This window comes from Amblyomma maculatum, chromosome 5 (genome assembly GCF_055883805.1).
Source record: "Amblyomma maculatum isolate TAMU_Amacu chromosome 5, ASM5588380v1, whole genome shotgun sequence".
Taxonomy (NCBI): Eukaryota; Metazoa; Arthropoda; class Arachnida; order Ixodida; family Ixodidae; genus Amblyomma; species Amblyomma maculatum.
The window spans coordinates 100,533,026-100,550,428 of NC_139348.1; the positions used below are offsets into that span (position 1 = coordinate 100,533,026).

The 17,403-nt window shown below is 43.2% G+C and overlaps 1 protein-coding gene across 1 annotated transcript in view; it reads right to left on the reverse strand.

Annotated features, from left to right (window-relative positions):
• Positions 1-404: 404 nt before the first annotated feature.
• Positions 405-17,403, reverse strand: part of Cht7 (chitinase 7) — a 171,518-nt gene continuing 154,519 nt past the window's right edge. Inside the window, exons 13-16 of the mRNA XM_084603964.1 lie at positions 16,312-16,497; positions 13,572-13,691; positions 11,725-11,917; positions 405-4,717 (exon numbers count right to left, since the gene is read on the reverse strand). Of these exons, the coding sequence (XP_084460090.1) occupies positions 4,515-4,717; positions 11,725-11,917; positions 13,572-13,691; positions 16,312-16,497 (702 nt within the window). The 3' untranslated portion in view covers positions 405-4,514. The remainder of the gene's footprint in view (positions 4,718-11,724; positions 11,918-13,571; positions 13,692-16,311; positions 16,498-17,403) is intronic.

Here is a 17,403-nt window from a genome sequence, read left to right on the forward strand (position 1 = left end):
TTATGCGCGGTCTGGTGGTTTCGATCATCCACGCCTGTCCAAAACCAACTGGGTGCAAGCATTCTCCACGCCTCGTGGTCGGCAATGCTCAGTAAAGCTACTGAGGAAAGCAAGGCAGCGTAACAAATTGGCTCGCATTATATATGGGGCATTCTTGAAGGCAACAAAAACCCAATTCGTCACAAAATGGCTTGTTCCCTATAAAACCAATAAAATACTGGATTAGAGTGTTTATGTACAATCTACATTTATTTTAAATAACTTCTGCACAAATACGCTGACTGCTCTGTCCTATTACTGGCATATAGTGCGGCCACCGTTTGAGAAGGAGTCAGGGTTCCATTTAGTCATCTGGAATGCGTGGAAGAAAAAGACACTGAGGCGAAACAGTAGTCACATTCTGGTTGTTTTTGTTTGTATTTATTCGCTTTCTTTTTTTTTTCTCTCAGATGGCAGCTGACTTTGTACAGAAGCTCGAATGGGCGGAACCAACACCCTTTGTCGAGGGGAGTCCCGCTCACGCGGCTTGGAGCACACAGTCCTACGTGGATAGGGACAACGCAGAGAAAGTGAAAGTAAGAAGGAAGAAACACAAACAGGGATAAAAACATAAGCACACCCGATCTGCAAGTGTCATAGGCTCTATGCGGGATAATAAATAAGAAAGAGAAGGACGCCCGCCGAGCCTCAACTCTGTACAGCTACATCTGCGTCAGAGTTCAAGTCGTGACGACGTCTTAGGCGCGTAGAGCAGTGTGCATGAAACCAAAACTCATGTGCCCGCATAACAGACGCTATTGTGCTCTTCACAAATGGTAGCCTTTCATCGCCTTACACATGGTACCTATGCTTGCGTCCTCTAGAGGATATGTCATTTCGATAAAGCGCTTTTAGCCTTCTGTGCGTCCAGTGAACATTACTAAATCACCTCGACCGGGACTGAGGGGAAAAGGAAAAGACGTCAGCGCATTTTAAAATATCATATACCGAAAGCGTAAGAATTCACTTTCTTTAACACGGACATTGAAAAGAGTACACTTTTAGTGCATTTTAGTTCGTTCCTTGATATAAAGTGTGCATTACACAGCACATGACCGAATTGAAAATCCTTTTTTAAAAGCGATAACGCACTCAATTGTGAGTTTGCCCTTTCAAGGCTGCCATGGTGTTTCCGGTTTCTGTAATGTTCGGGACAGCCTAATAAGTTTCAATCTCGATTTCTTGCCACTTTAAACTCTATTGTCTGCTATTTTCTCGCATTCCTATATATGTTTTTCCACCTTGCTCCAACTAAAATGCAGAACCGGGTTTATTAATTTAAGCCTTTAGTTTAAAGCCGCTCTTCATATACGCGACGCTAAGGTTTCGGGATAATTCAGCCCACCCTTCATGCGAATATACTTTTCATCTCATTTGAATATTTAAAAACACCGCGTGCATGAAGGGTGATAAACAACTTTCATAGAACAACAGTAATTCATAGAGTTCTTTTCAATACGCTAGCTCTTGCATGAATATCTGTTGTAGAAATTATTATTGAAAAATATAGAAGCTAGTTTTGCTTCCGTTTATTTATCTAATTTCCACCTGGACACCAGCCTGTGAGTTTTCGTGCGATACTTGAATATTTTAGGTATATTATAAGCTCGCATATGGTGTGCAAAGCGTTTTTTTTTTATCGTAATAAAAGACGACATGGCTAGCTTAGTGTACATGCTTGCCGAGGCAATACTTGCTGCGGTGAAAAGTACACAAGCCATGAGTACTGATGCATATGAACAATTTTTTTCGTGCAGCTGGTGTATAGTTCACTCGCATATTAATTAATTGCTACCACAAAGCATGATATACCCCTTCGCAAACAATTAACTCTACAAAGCAGACATTAACAAAATCGAGCGCTGTGGTGTCAGTGTAATCGCGGGGCTCTAGCACAAGAAATGATGCAGTGTCACACGTAGTTTTTCCTGCGAATGCCTTCGTAGTAGCGAGCATGACAGAAGGTGTAGATTAATCCAGACACTCAAAAGAGGAGCGTTAGTGCAACTTAAATATGTTTCCTGGAGACCCTTCAGCAAAAAGACAGCCTAATTGTTTTGAGTGAGGCTATCATGCACTCTAACTTCTTAGTGTAGCGTAAACATAAGATGTTATATGCTTTTGTGTTTGTGTATATGTGTGAAGGCCTAGGTTATATCTGCTTGTTAGGATATAAACAAACAGGTATTTTATCTGCAGTGCAAGATCATATACGAAAGCTCTTGTGAAGATAATAACGGCAGTTTTGATAGCAGGCGATAATCGGCCGCTGCATTAATTAATTTTCTTCTCGCTGGTAAGCATGCTTACCCGTCTTTTGGCAAGTATGCTAAAGTAGAGATAAGGAAACATCAAGCATCGCTTAACACATGAAAAAAAACTATAATAATATTTATAGACACAACAGCCTATCATTAGCGATACCACGAATGGCTGCAGGTTTCACATAGAGGAGAACACAAACGATATCCGAAGCTAAATAAAAACATAAAAGAAAATATAAATGAAGATGTGTTGGTGAAACATGGTGTCCCCCAAAACGTTGACACCAGACTCACGTTCTCTTGCATCAAGCACAGGGATAACACTGCATACATCCTAACAACACAAACACTGCTGTAAACCACAAAATACTATCGCGAAATAATGAAACTATATAATATGTTGCCGGCACATGTATATTATAGCACCGTTACACTATCTCTAGAGGTCAATTTACGACTCTCTGTTTAAGACCGAACATTTCATTTTGTCGTTTATTTTTGGCAGTATTGAAGTCATCGAAATATTTCTAAAACCAATATGGCGTACGAGTATATACCATTATTATTACGCGTTGTCTGGGCACAGTCCCATTGATTTTAGCGCGACAAAAAAGATCAATCACATTAACAGCAAAGCTTATTCTCAAGTTATATAAAGCTTAACCTGCACTTCGTCAATGTGATAAAGTGAAAACATTAGTTAGGGCAGTTGCTTTCGTAATCGTATATTATTGTTTCAAGGGTCTGTAAGTCACCTACAGTTAATGGGTATCGAACGTAGGAAATAAGTCAAGCTGATTGGCGACTTTCTCAATGTTCCTTCCCAAGTCGCACTTATCTTTTTCAGTAACTCCTGATATAAAGTTGATTAGAGTGGTTAGAGCGCGTTTCTTTGCGCATTTCTTAAAACAGGAAGAGGCTGGTTGTGAACAAGAACCTTTCTCAACAAATTTTTCTTTTTTTTTTACCTGAGAAACACACTGCTCCATTATTCTGTGTGCTTTTTTCTCTGGCTTGATATCACCTTTTTCCTGGCTCAGATCCCTCCTAAGCGTAACAAAAACACCATGTTTAGTTAACGGAACTGTCTTTTGAGAACTACGACCTAGGGTTATTATTATGCTACCTCTCTGGTTTGAGCAGCTATGCAATACAACACTTACTCCATTGTGATTCCTTCCCTATGATAAATGTTCAAGAATATTACAGTAGTCTGCTAAGGCACTGGGTACAAAAATACTGCTTTGCTTTCATGTAGCAAGTTATCTTTAATAAATGTATTTTCATTTCCCCATTTGCGGTGGCAGATATATTGACAGTTTTGTCTCACGATTATTTGATGCATATCTTCCATTTTCCTTATTAAGCGCCATGCGCAATATTCTCTATTTTGCACGATGCTAACGTAATACTTTATCTCATTTTTTTATTTACAGTAGAAGCTAGACGAAAACCATAATACCATGAAATATACAAAGCCATATTCTATAACTCTCAAATGCAGTTGAGAACCTGGATCTCTAGAACTGCAGCGGCAATATCAGGGCTACGGAGCAAACGACATACGGAGACAGCCAATCAATCCCTTTCGATAAGGCGCATAATTTCAAACTAGGTGAAACAATGTCGGATATGGGTTCTTGCCTAATATGTTTGAAAAGCCACATTATTTTGATTAATGTGCTGCTGTTTACCTGATGTGAAGGTCCAGATTTCCAAATGCCGCGATCTTGCTTAAAAAAAACGCGCTGATCTTAATCCATGTTCTATTTATGCAAGGAGTGCTAACACTATTCTCTTTTAAGACTGCGAGCTCGCTTCATAACGTCAACGTAGCTGTAGATCTCACCGCCGCCTAGTAGACACTTAGAAATGTCACTTTTCTCTTGCACACACGACATCGCCGTAGCAGAGAATACAGCTCCCAGGGCTATGTGCAGCGTTTCAACATGTGCGTGTAATGATAGAGATGATAAGCGACGTTTACATTGTGTTAGGTGAAGTGAGCTGAGCTTCCACAGCCTCTGCAAGGGGACGCCCCACGGTCCTGGTGCGCAATAGAGGCTGCCGTGAAGGGCAGCTCATCTCTTCTACTACCACGTCTACTTGGAGAAGCGCTACAGCCCTTCAACAAACTAAAACAGGGAAAACAACGCGGTACAGGCGGCGACGCAGTGGTCGGGAAGCGAGATAGTCCGCGAGGCGGGCTCACTACGTCTTGGCCACGTGCTTGCAGTCGTCGACGTTCTCGGGCCAGTCGCAGACACTCTCGTTCAGGTTGAACACGAGGTTTGTAGGGCATGGCATATGGTGGCGCCGCTTGCCCTCGCACATGTAGTACATGGTGCAGTCCTTCTTGTCCAGATGGTAGCTAATGTGACCGTCCTCTTCGTCGCACACCACCTCATCGGGATCTGCGGAGAGAGGAAAGTAAAGCCATTTAGGAACCCCAGTGAGGCGTAGTGAGGCAGTAACTGGGCCCTGAAGAAAGACCTACCGGCAATTCTGCCTGTAGATCAGAGAGCTGATATTATTCGTGGTTTTAGTAGATTTTGCGCTTAAAGACCAGACGGTTTATTTAACGAGAAGTATGGTGTAAGCCTTATATTTTGTTATCTAGTGAATGTGACTCAACCATGAGCACATTGTTGGCAAACCTAAATGCGATGATTTGTTTTGTATTGTACCCCACGCTTGAGCGTTTTCGACGTCCATGTTAAAGAAGGTGCGAGTAGCGATTGCAAAATATATGATAGTTTTGCAGCCTGAGCAAGACAGCCATCAGGGCTTACCTGTGGTATATACCAAATGATTTAGCGCATCAACACAAGTAGCGTTAGACAAGTAAACGTAAAACACACGACAAGAGGGCAATGTGAACTGGGATGCATTGAAAAACAAAATTTCATGCGTATGCTTAGGCCAGTGCATTGAGACTACTCATTATATCCGGCTGTGTCATAACCATGCCGTTCGTTCTTTATTAGTTTCGGGTCCTGCACAGTCCCTGCTCCTTACCTGCTGCGCAGGGCAAGAATGAAAAAGGATTAAAAAAGGCAATGGAGTTATTGATATCCGGTGAAGAAAATTCCGCAACTGCCTGCTAGGTATTTTAAACTAATGGTAGAAAAGGGGAAACTATTAGAAAAGCGATGATAGTCTACTGATGTAAAAAAGTTTGGTGTGATGCGTTTCTTGCGTGAAATGACCTCAGCATGTGCGTCGACTCTATTCTTATTTTCATTTTTTTTTCTCAAAACAACAATCATCTGTGCGTGCTTGTCTTGTGCTCATCGTTTTGTACTGTCGAGGTCCTTGTTATAGAGCTTTAAGCCTATCAGAAGTTTATTAGCCTCTGTTATGGCAACATGTTTTCTTTTGTATCTAGTCCAATGTCTAACTCAAAGTCGTACATAGTGTAAATAAGTTCGGTTACAGGAATCATCCTTGTACGACAATCTGTGTCACTGGTTTTCTAACCCACACGTGCCTACAAAAGTCTCGGGTATGACGAAAGGGGATTATATCATGGTATTAATAATGTTTCTAAGGAGTTATTAGGGTTTCCGAAACTTTGTGCAAACATTCGAACATATGATCCCCGTGCTGCCTGGTTATAAATATGTAGTTGTTCGTCCCCGAAAAAAAAAAACGGTTTTCCGGGTTCAAGTTTGCACTTCACTACGAAAGCAATTGGTTGTCCTTTTTAGGAGCATATTCCTATTTTTAATTTGTAAAGAAGATAGCGTCATCACTATTTTATTTGAAGATTGTGAGCAAGCACGAGTAGCCTAATCAATTCTCACCACAAGAAATTAAACATTCATCACCTCCTGGTAGCTGCACACTGATTGATAGCCCTGAACTACATAAGCTTTACGCTGTCATTGTGAAGAAGTCAGAGAATAAAAACCAGCCAAGGGACGAGGACGAAGAAAGATGATGTACACACGGAAGCTGGAACTAACAACTGTGCTTTATTGAAATAATAACATTTCCCAAGAAACCTTGCAAGGCATGCGCAGCTCGACGTCCAACAACCAGCATAAAAGTGACAAACAAAAAGCAACGCTTCGGAGATAGCCAAGATACTAGGGTCTTTGAGATAAATAACTTATTTCTTTCTGCATCAATGATATGGATGCTGTGCTAATACAATTATTTCCTTGCATACTTATGTGATACGCTTCAAGAACTTCGCGCTCTACCTTACCCTTGCCCCTACCAAGAAATGTGACATTTGAAAACAGCGGATAACAACCGCAATCCCTACAATGGCGAGACAAAGTTTTAGCTCCACTGATGTGTGACAATGAGTTGTGATGCTCTCGCAGCCTATCATTAATACACCGGCCAGTTTGGCCGATGTAAACTTTTTCGCATGTTAGAGGGATCTTATAAATAACACATGTGGCACAAGGAATGTAACAATCGTCATGTCGCGTCGAGCATACAGGGGCCTTAGATCTGCCATGAGCAGCACGAGAACAAAGAATTGATAGCTTGCAAGGAGCAGAGAAGACAACTTTAACGCCTTGCCTCGCAGCAACTTTTTTGATATTATGGGAAAGTCCATGCACGTACGGCATCACCTCAAGATTCCTCCATTCAGCTTCGGTAAGCTTGGCCACTTTTTCATTGCCCCTTTTAACTCTTTGTAGCAGCGATTCTGCCACAGCATTCAGAAGTGCATTTGGGAAACCTGCGGCCAGCAGCCGGCCAACCTGGTTGTCAAAGCTACTCTTTATTTGGTGGTGGCAACTTTTCTCTAGAGCACTGCGAAATCAATTCATAACAATACCTCTCTTAACGATTTTAGAGTGAGCGGAGGAGTACGGTAACAACGCTTTCTTGCTTCTCGGTAAAAAACACCAGCAGATATGCCCATCGTCAAGAAAAGTTAGTTGAAGTTCTAAAAATCTTATCGTTTGGTCATTGGGTAGTTCGTACGTAAAACAAAGGGCGTTAGTGCAAGCCTTAAAGGCCTTCAAGACGTTGTTCACAACCTCATGAAAAGAGTCATTCGGTGGAAGTTTTAAAATAACCAAAAAATCATCAACATATCTAAAAATTTTGCACACGCGTTTGTCAAGAAGACAGCCTGATAGTAAGTTGTCAAACTTTGCTAAAAAGATGTGGCACAGTACAGGAGCTACACTAGCCCCAATACAAATTCCCTTTTTCTGGATAAACAGAGCGCCCTTAAAAACTACTACGGTGGATGAAAGGTAGACTGTCAGCAGTTCCAAAAACACGTCAACCGAGACACCACATGCATTTTGGAAGGCGATCACACCGTTCTGTTCAATTAGTTCACGCACTGCAACAAAAAGTTCGTCATGAGGGATGCTATAAAACAGGTCTTCGATATCAATAGAGAAGCAGCAGTTGGCTCCAGGTAAGCCGCTGCCGAGCACCTGAACCACTTCAGCCGCGTTCACAACGTTGAAAGGATCCTGTACCGCGAGGGACTGGAGATGTCGCTGTAAGTACTGGCCCAGTGACTTCTGCCAAGTATCAGCTTCTGTTACAATGGCTCGGAAAGGGCAGTCTATCTTGTGGGTTTTTGCCGAGAAAAAAATTTGCAGGTGTTTTCCTTTGCTAGCCTTCACTCTCTGAGCCAAATAATCCAACTTATTGGCTTCCAATAGTTTTACAGCTACAGTTTTCAATTTTGACGGCTTGCGGTTTGTAGGCTGGAAATTCCTATCAATAGCTGTCAAAGCCTTCTCACCAAACGTGCTAGTGGGTAAAATCACGAACCCTCCCTCCTTGTCTGCTTGAAGTAGAGTCAAGTTATTTTCGATGAAGTGGTCGACAACCCGTTGAAAAACTTTGCTGCTATTCATCCGTGGCTTCCTATCTACCAAATGCAGAACGTCAATGCCTTCAGACAGACACCGCTGCTTCTCTTCTTTGTCAGCTTTCTCTGCTACACGATGCACCGTGGCTAGAATTTCATGACTGGTGACTCTTGGCTTCATGCTATACTTGGGTCCATGCTGTAGCAGCTCATCAATTTCTTTAGGAACTGAAGCCCCTTGCAGATAAGTAACTGGTTGTCTGTGCAGCTTTGACTGTTCCCTTCGTGGCAATTGCCGTCGCAGCTGAATCCACCGCCGCCGCAGCTGAATTGCCACGAAAGGAACAGTCAAAGCTGCACAGACAACAAGTTACTTATCTGCAAGGGGCTTCAGTTCCTAAAGAAATTGATGAGCTGCTACATCATGGACCCAAGTATAGCATGGAGCCAAGAGTCACCAGTCATGAAATTCTAGCCACGGTGCATCGTGTAGCAGAGAAAGCTGACAAAGAAGAGAAGCAGCGGCGTCTGTCTGAAGGCATTGACGTTCTGCATTTGGTAGATAGGAAGCCACGGATGAATAGCAGCAAAGTTTTTCAACGGGTTGTCGACCACTTCATCGAAAATAACTTGACTCTACTTCAAGCAGACAAGGAGGGAGGGTTCGTGGTTTTACCCACTAGCACGTTTGGTGAGAATGCTTTGACAGCTATTGATAGGAATTTCCAGCCTACAAACCGCAAGCCGTCAAAATTGAAAACTGTAGCTGTAAAACTATTGGAAGCCAATAAGTTGGATTATTTTGCTCAGAGAGTGAAGGCTAGCAAAGGAAAACACCTGCAAATTTTTTTCTCGGCAAAAACCCACAAGATAGACTGCCCTTTCCGAGCCATTGTAACAGAAGCTGATACTTGGCAGAAGTCACTGGGCCAGTACTTACAGCGACATCTCCAGTCCCTCGCGGTACAGGATCCTTTCAAGGTTGTGAACGCGGCTGAAGTGGTTCAGGTGCTCGGCAACGGCTTACCTGGAGCCAACTGCGGCTTCTCTATTGATATCGAAGACCTGTTTTATAGCATCCCTCATGACGAACTTTTTGTTGCAGTGCGTGAACTAATTGAACAGAACGGTGTGATCGCCTTCCAAAATGCATGTGGTGTCTCGATTGACGTGTTTTTGGAACTGCTGACAGTCTACCTTTCATCCACCGTAGTAGTTTTTAAGGGCGCTCTGTTTATCCAGAAAAAGGGAATTTGTATTGGGGCTAGTGTAGCTCCTGTACTGTGCCACATCTTTTTAGCAAAGTTTGACAACTTACTATCAGGCTGTCTTCTTGACAAACGCGTGTGCAAAATTTTTAGATATGTTGATGATTTTTTGGTTATTTTAAAACTTCCACCGAATGACTCTTTTCATGAGGTTGTGAACGACGTCTTGAAGGCCTTTAAGGCTTGCACTAACGCCCTTTGTTTTACGTACGTACTACCCAATGACCAAAAGATAAGATTTTTAGAACTTCAACTAACTTTTCTTGACGATGGGCATATCTGCTGGTGTTTTTTACCGAGAAGCAAGAAAGCGTTGTTACCGTACTCCTCCGCTCACTCTAAAATCGTTAAGAGAGGTATTGTTATGAATTGCTTTCGCAGTGCTCTAGAGAAAAGTTGCCACCACCAAATAAAGAGTAGCTTTGACAACCAGGTTGGCCGGCTGCTGGCCGCAGGATTCCCAAATGCACTTCTGAATGCTGTGGCAGAATCGCTGCTACAAAGAGTTAAAAGGGGCAATGAAAAAGTGGCCAAGCTTACTGAAGCTGAATGGAGGAATCTTGAGGTGATGCCGTACGTGCATGGACTTTCCCATAATATCAAAAAAGTTGCTGCGAGGCAAGGCGTTAAAGTTGTCTTCTCTGCTCCTTGCAAGCTATCAAGTCTTTGTTCTCGTGTTGCTCATGGCAGATCTAAGGCCCCTGTATGCTCGACGCGACATGACGATTGTTATATTCCTTGTGCCACACGTGTTATTTATAAGATCCCTCTAACATGCGAAAAAGTTTACATCGGCCAAACTGGCCGGTGTATTAATGATAGGCTGCGAGAGCGTCACAACTCTTTGTCACACATCAGTGGAACTAAAACTTTGTCTCGCCATTGTAGGGATTGCGGTTGTTATCCGCTGTTTTCAAATGTCACATTTCTTGGTAGGGGCAGGGGTAAGGTAGAGCGCGAAGTTCTTGAAGCGTATCACATAAGTATGCAAGGAGATAATTGTATTAGCACAGCATCCATATCATTGATGCAGAAAGAAATAAGTTATTTATCTCAAAGACCCTAGTATCTTGGCTATCTCCGAAGCGTTGCTTTTTGTTTGTCACTTTTATGCTGGTTGTTGGACGTCGAGCTGCGCATGCCTTGCAAGGTTTCTTGGGAAATGTTATTACTTCAATAAAGCACAGTTGTTAGTTCCAGCTTCCGTGTGTACATCGTCTTTCTTCGTCCTCGTCCCTTGGCTGGTTTTTATTCTCTGACTATGTACCAACTGACCCAGATTTCAACCCTCCTTCATTGTGAAGAAGTCATCCGCACATTTGTGCACATATATCTCCTAAAACAGAGAAGAAACATTTCCTCACTGGTCACGTCAGTGTACCAGGAATCGTAACGGTAACGGGCTATCTTGGGCGAGAATGTTGGGAAACAGGGTGAAATATGTTTGAAAGCATGAAGAATCATTCTAGGTAAGCATTGCGAAATACCCTAACGAGAAAACAGGTATATCCAAGGAGGGTTAACCAAACAACCAAAGATGTGTACTTCAAGGCTTACCTTCGATTCTAACTTGGAATGCATGCGTTTATGCAGGAAATTTGTAAGCTCACAACGGTTGTATTCTAACTCGGGTTGGTTCGGTTTATGGGGTTTAACGTTCTATAGCGATTGAGGCTATGAAATACTCCGTAGTGGGGGGCTCCGGAAATTTCGACCACATGAGGTTCCTTCCCGTGCAATGATTTCGAAACGTACACGGAAGGCTGCCTTTTCGCCTCTATGGATAAGCGGCCAATGTGGCCTGGATTCGACCTCGCATCTCTAGGCATGGCAATTGAGCGCTTAACCAAGCGCCACAGCGTCGATGCCGCACTGCATGCAAGATACACGAAGGATATAACTTTTTTTAGTTGCATTTTTTGCATTCCAGATCGCAAGTGTGGATGTACTATTCCACGTTCTCGAGGAATAAACAAGCTTGACAAATGTAGGGGTTAAAGAAAAATCTGCGCTGTAATACAGCGCAACAAGGCTACATTGTCTTACTCCTATGCGTTACAGTGACGTCAGCCTCGAGATAGCAGTTTTGATTGCTGACCTATTCCACATTAGCAAGGTTGAGCTTTTATGCAGCTCGAAGATTAATGCTCGAACGTGCCATTTTGTAGCCAGAACTAGCCACTTATTCCCATATTCACCATCATTTGAGCATAATCAGCTGCATTTATTTCAGACTGATGCTAGCCGAGCAGAGCAATTATTTCGTTTGGAACACGTAAGTAGGTCGTCAATTCACCGAAGCCGCCCTTATCTAGATGTCTACAGCATTGCGATGATAACACGCCCTTACCGACGAGCTGTCCGTATGAGTTGAAGACGTTGGAGGAAGCCACCTCAAGGTTGGCCACCTTGTAGCCTTTGAGCTCTTCCTTAATGGCGGTAAGAAGCGGGTAGCTCTGGCCCGTGCACGTTCCCTTGAAGTCATCCAGGTCGACAGACCACACCATAACGCCGCCGTACCCGGCCTGTTTCAGCCACTGAACCTGTAAGGGTCGATTTCCAGTGCGTGTCAGCTCAACAAAAGAAAGGAACGCAAACTTCGTGACAAATAGTGCAGTGTTGTTCGTTTATATAACTTTAGAAGAAACGTGTTAGAACGCTTGAAGGCAATAGGCAAGACTGCAGGAGAAGCATCAAGTAAAAAGAAGGCAGACAGCTAAACTTGATGCACGAAAGTTGCTTAGATAGACTTTTTGATCAGGCCGGGTATTGAGTGGGCAAAGAAAGAAAAAATTTATTGCAGTTAAAGAGTGAAGAACCGAAATGAAGGGCTGAAAGAGGAAGAGTGACTCTATGTCTTTAACGAAAGTAAACATATCGGCACTGCACTAGTTTATTTATACTTGTTTAGCTTTAGAATGTTCGGCTCCATTCACCACACAAAAAAAAACTATAAACGACAATTATGCTCTCTCTTTACAGGTATGACGTGATAGAGTAGGCAAACAGCCTAGATGTAATACCCTAACATAATAAAGTTCTGTGAACGTACCTACATAGCCTAGCAGTAATGAGGACGCAACGGTCATAGTAGGCTGACTCTGGTATTACTCTACCATGTGAAAGGAGAGGCCGAACGCACGCTGTTAAAATGAGCCTAGCGAAACCAGTGGCATGGAGGCGCGTAACAATCGACGTTTCTAATCATGCACAAACATCTAGGAATTCGTTCTCTTAGTCTTCACTTTACTTTTACTCGATTTGCTCGAGCGATGTGGTAAAATAAAAGATAGTAAGTTCCTTCAATTTATACAGACAGAATAAAGTTAGCAATACTAGACTCGGTGCCACTGCGAAGAATTTCGCTCAGGCTGAAGCAAAAATCTCCTGATATTTAACGTACCCTGTGTTGCAGGTTCACTCAAGTATCTGCAAACAGAACGAAAAGGAAGACAAGGATTTGGGGCTGGGGGGCGCGCGGTAGAGATTGAGGCCATGTAGACATATTGACAGCCATGGGGGCAGCCGGGGATTAAATTTAGGTAAAGGTGGCCTAGTGTTTGCCCTTCTTCTTTACCCTGCATCTCTCGCCGCAGTCGTCTGCCCAGTAACGTTCCAGTGGTTGGCAAATGTGCATTGAACAATGACACTGAATGATACAAGTAGGTAGACCCCTTATGTCGCACGTTGTAAGGACACTGTTCGTCTCCTTTTTTACCTTCTTTCATTGCATTCCTCACAACGTCGTCTAGGCGTGAGGACAAACTGAGCGAGCAACCACGTCTTTTCCGCGCATGTACTTATCTATCCCTTTTGCAGTTATAGTAAGACGATTGCTGCATCGTTCTGCTTCTCATTTGGCAGGGTTTATTTATTATTTAGTTAGATACTTATTTGAAAATACTGCAGGCAGCACCGCCATCCTTTCAGGAGAGGGTCATTTGAGGTGTAAAAATTCAGCAAATATTTTCTCATTCGGATATTCATCAATAAGTGATGGCTGGCGAAATAAGAACCTAATCCCTTTAAAGGGTTCCATATACTGGGCCTCGGGGGGGGGGGGGGGGAAGCTGCTTAACATGTCGGTGTCTCGTAAGAATGTAGATCTTTTCGTCACGTCACATTTAAGGGTTTTCAGCCGGGAAGCCTGACGGCGCATTTTAAGAGCTTACACGTGGGGCCACATCGTATGTATACCTTAAGCTTGAGACTCCTCTGGTCGTCGAAGCCGACCCACTGGTCATCCTTGTAGGCGTACGGCACCATCTGCTCGTTGTCCCAGACAAGCGTCGCTCCCGAACGCAACAGGTCACAGATCTGCAGAAAACGCGAGGAAACACGTGACTGAAATATGTACAAAGCGAGGCATCACACCAAGATTCCGTCAACATAGTCCGCAATCAATGAACTAAGTCTGTTGACAAGAAATCGCACACTGCAGGTTGTTTATACAAAAAATAAAAGGCCAGATTCAGTAAGCTGCGCAAGCTTCAGGCCAGGGCTTCGTTGATGCTTCAGATTTGTCTGTCTCTCATGACTTCCTGTAACGACCACCGTACCTTAGGTCATGAGTAAGACGCCGTTCCTGCGAGGTTTCCAAATGCTCTTCTAACCTGGCTTTGATATGTTTTGGTTATTCTCGAGGACCAGACATATATTTCTATATAAAAAATATTTTAATTTAGGGTGTGTTTGGTCTCGTGGTTTTGGCCATTGCTATTAGGTGAAGACACCTGGCTTTGAAGTATCTCACCGAACCATAGGCTGATTATTACCCACGCTGTGTGCCGGTGCGAGTGGCCAGTTCCAATTTCTTTCACCGACAGCGGGACATGCTATTTTGTGATCTAGCTGTGTTCTTGGCCGTAATAAAGCTTCATGCATGTTGATGTCCGGTTAAATAAATTGAAAACTGCAATTCTGTACATTGTGGACTCACGGACGCACGCGCAATTTTTTTTTTGCGATTGACAAAAACACATTTCTGTTTTCAAAAAACCTTCATGGTTATCCGAAGTCGAATTAAAGAATAGCCGCTTTGTGAATTACGGAGATAAGCTCTTGTGATTTGTGGCGTTTCAGACTGATGGCATTGGAGGGCTACTAGGTGTCGCCATGTCATCTGTACCAGCCTAGCAGGATGCCACGGGGTACATTTAAGACAGTTCAGGTAAATAAAAACATTTTGCTAAGCCTAAAGAGGAACGAGAAATGCGCAATCTGGATGCAAGCATTTCTGTACAGTCATCATCATCAGCCTGACTATGCCAACTGCAGGGCGAAGGCCTCTCCCATATTTCTCCACTTAGCCCGGTTCTGTGCTAGCTGCATCCACTTGACCCCTGCGAACTTCTTAATTTCATCCGCCCACCTAACTTTCTGCCGCCCCCTGCTACGCTTTCCTTCCCATGGAATTCAGTTTGTTACCCTCAGCGACCATCGGTTATCCTCTCTTCGCACTACATGTCCTGCCCATGTCCATTTCTTCTTAATTTCTACTAGAATGTTGGTAACTTGAGTTATTTCTCTGACCCACTCTGCACGCTTTCTATCTCCTAATGTTACCCCTACTATTTTTCGTTCCATAGCCCTCTGGGTTGTCCTCAACTTAAGTAGAACTCTCTTGGTTAGCCTCCACGTTTCAGCCCCATAGGTGAGTGCAGGCAAGATGCAACTGTTGTATACTTTCCTCTTGAGCGATACCGGTAAGCTGCTAGTCATAATCTGGACAGTACGTTATTCTTTTTTATTACTCTCATGCTTGTAGTTGTCGCCAGTTTAAGCAAATCAATCACCTTAGTGAATATAACTTTAATTGAAAGAAGATACAGCATGTAATTCCTTCATCTGGTTTGAATTATCCACTGCACACGTCCTTCTCTTATTATTTACTAGTTGAGAAGGCCCACATGTGCAACAACCAAATGCATACACATTAGGGAAGTTCGGCGAAATAATCAGGCGGTTGTACTTGTGCTAACGTTGAATATACTGAGATCCCCAGTCTCAAAACAAATTACGTCAAAAGAACTACTATGCCAGAATGCATGGCAGCAATTTTTTTCTCCCATCTCTTAGGAGATTAATTCAACACGTCACAGTATGTACGTGGACACAAAAAAGGTTATTGTGTTCTACACTCCGACTTTTTGCAAGCGACCGTTGCTATTAGTATACTCTACTAGTAAAAATGTGAAGCTCTGGGAGATTTAGCGACTCTGGAACAAATAACTTCAGTGCTGGTCTTCTGGCGGAGTTCAAATATGCTTACTTCGTTAACCTGAAGATATGAAATGCGCCACACAGTGTGCGCCAGAAGTAAATTTCGTCCGCGTGTTTGCCATTCAACTAATTGTGTACGCCTTCAGCATATCCGTTTAAGGTTTTAATCGTGAAAACTGCATACCTATTACTTATATACTTGCAAGAACATTCTAAGTTTTATTCTATGTTTGCTTCTGACGTGCTTTCTGTACATTATGCGTTATAATGCAGCCCAGGTTCAGTTAGCGACACCGCGCTTTCCATTGGGTTCTTTCGTTAGAAACAAATGAGGATCGAAATTAGCAATTAGAAGAAACTAAAGCTGCGCCCTTAGATGACGCTAGAGATTTAGAAATCCAATCTACGGCTATCCTCGGAGGTTCTCATCACGTGCATACACTTTGTTATCATCTAATTAGTACTATCTAAATTTGCGCCCCTTTTAGCACGTGCATAATCCTAAACGAATCCGCGCGAAAGGTCTAGCGTAGCATAACGTGTCCCTAAAGTTTGAGTTTGCTTGCCCTCTCGCAGGTGCTACGCGAGTTACCAGTTCCAACCAGTTTCGACATCCAATGAGGTCTCATCCTGCCAACAGCCGCTTTCATGCGGTATGTTTGGAAACGAGCATTTAATATCATACCATACTAAAAAATGCCCAAGCTGAGCTCACCTCGAAGAAGGAGAGGAATCCCGTCTCCCCCGTGTAGTTGCCTGGTCTGCCACCCGCCGTGGATGGCGCTCCGATGTCAGTGAGGTTGTTGTCTCCAAGTGTAAAGGTGCGCCCGTAAGTGGGGATGCCCACCAGCAGCTTCTCCTTGCTGGCCCCTTTGCGAACCCACTCTCCCGCGCTGTAGTCCTGATTGTAGAAACAAAATATGGCGTCACTCTTAGGCGTGTTTGAATCGAATGGTTTGTGCCATATTGCTGGCGTGGAGAATACAGTTATAATTGCCATCTCCTAGAGACACCAAAATATCACCTTGCTACTTTAAAATATCACCTTGATGAAGCGGGGAGCTGTTTTCTTCTATGCATGGAGTACACAACTTTGTAATGAGTCCTTTAATTACCCTTTCGCCAGAATGAAGAGGTTGTTTAGCATCGGCTTTGAGCTTTGAATTTATTTCTGTAGAATTCCATCTCAAGCAATTGCCGTGATTAGGCCGTCGTCACATTGTGTAGCTGTACGGAAGCTTAGCTTACCGTATCTATTCATGTCGGCGCTTCTCTAGAACCCATTACTTCTCATGAATTTAAGCTTTCATGTCATTACAGATGCGAGCGTCTTTTCACCATGCCATGTTTGCGTACGCAGCCTCTCAAATAAGCTATTGTTAGCCCCGGACCAACAAAAAAATTATCTTCAAGGTGCCTCAGAGTCCACTTTCCAGCGTTTTTGAACACTGGTCGACTGAAATAAATGCGGTGAAGTGCAGATTCGTCTCGCCAGTAGTAATAAAGCTTCCTAGTTATCATTGCGCTTGCCAACAAATTTGCTTCATACCTCAAGCAATTTGGTCGACTGCCCTCTTTTCAATTATAATTACATAACTAGCGACAAATGCTTTCTCTAGCAATAAATTATTCTCAACGTATAGGGTAGCAGCAACCCCATTTTTGTGGGCGCAGCAACGAGCACCTAACTTTATATCTACCTTCTAACATGTGGATGGCAACACTGAAGTCAACACTGTATTGTGTGCTGTTTAAGTTTTGTGCAGGTTACGATTGCTCGTTTAGGAAAATAAGTTCATTGGAGCAA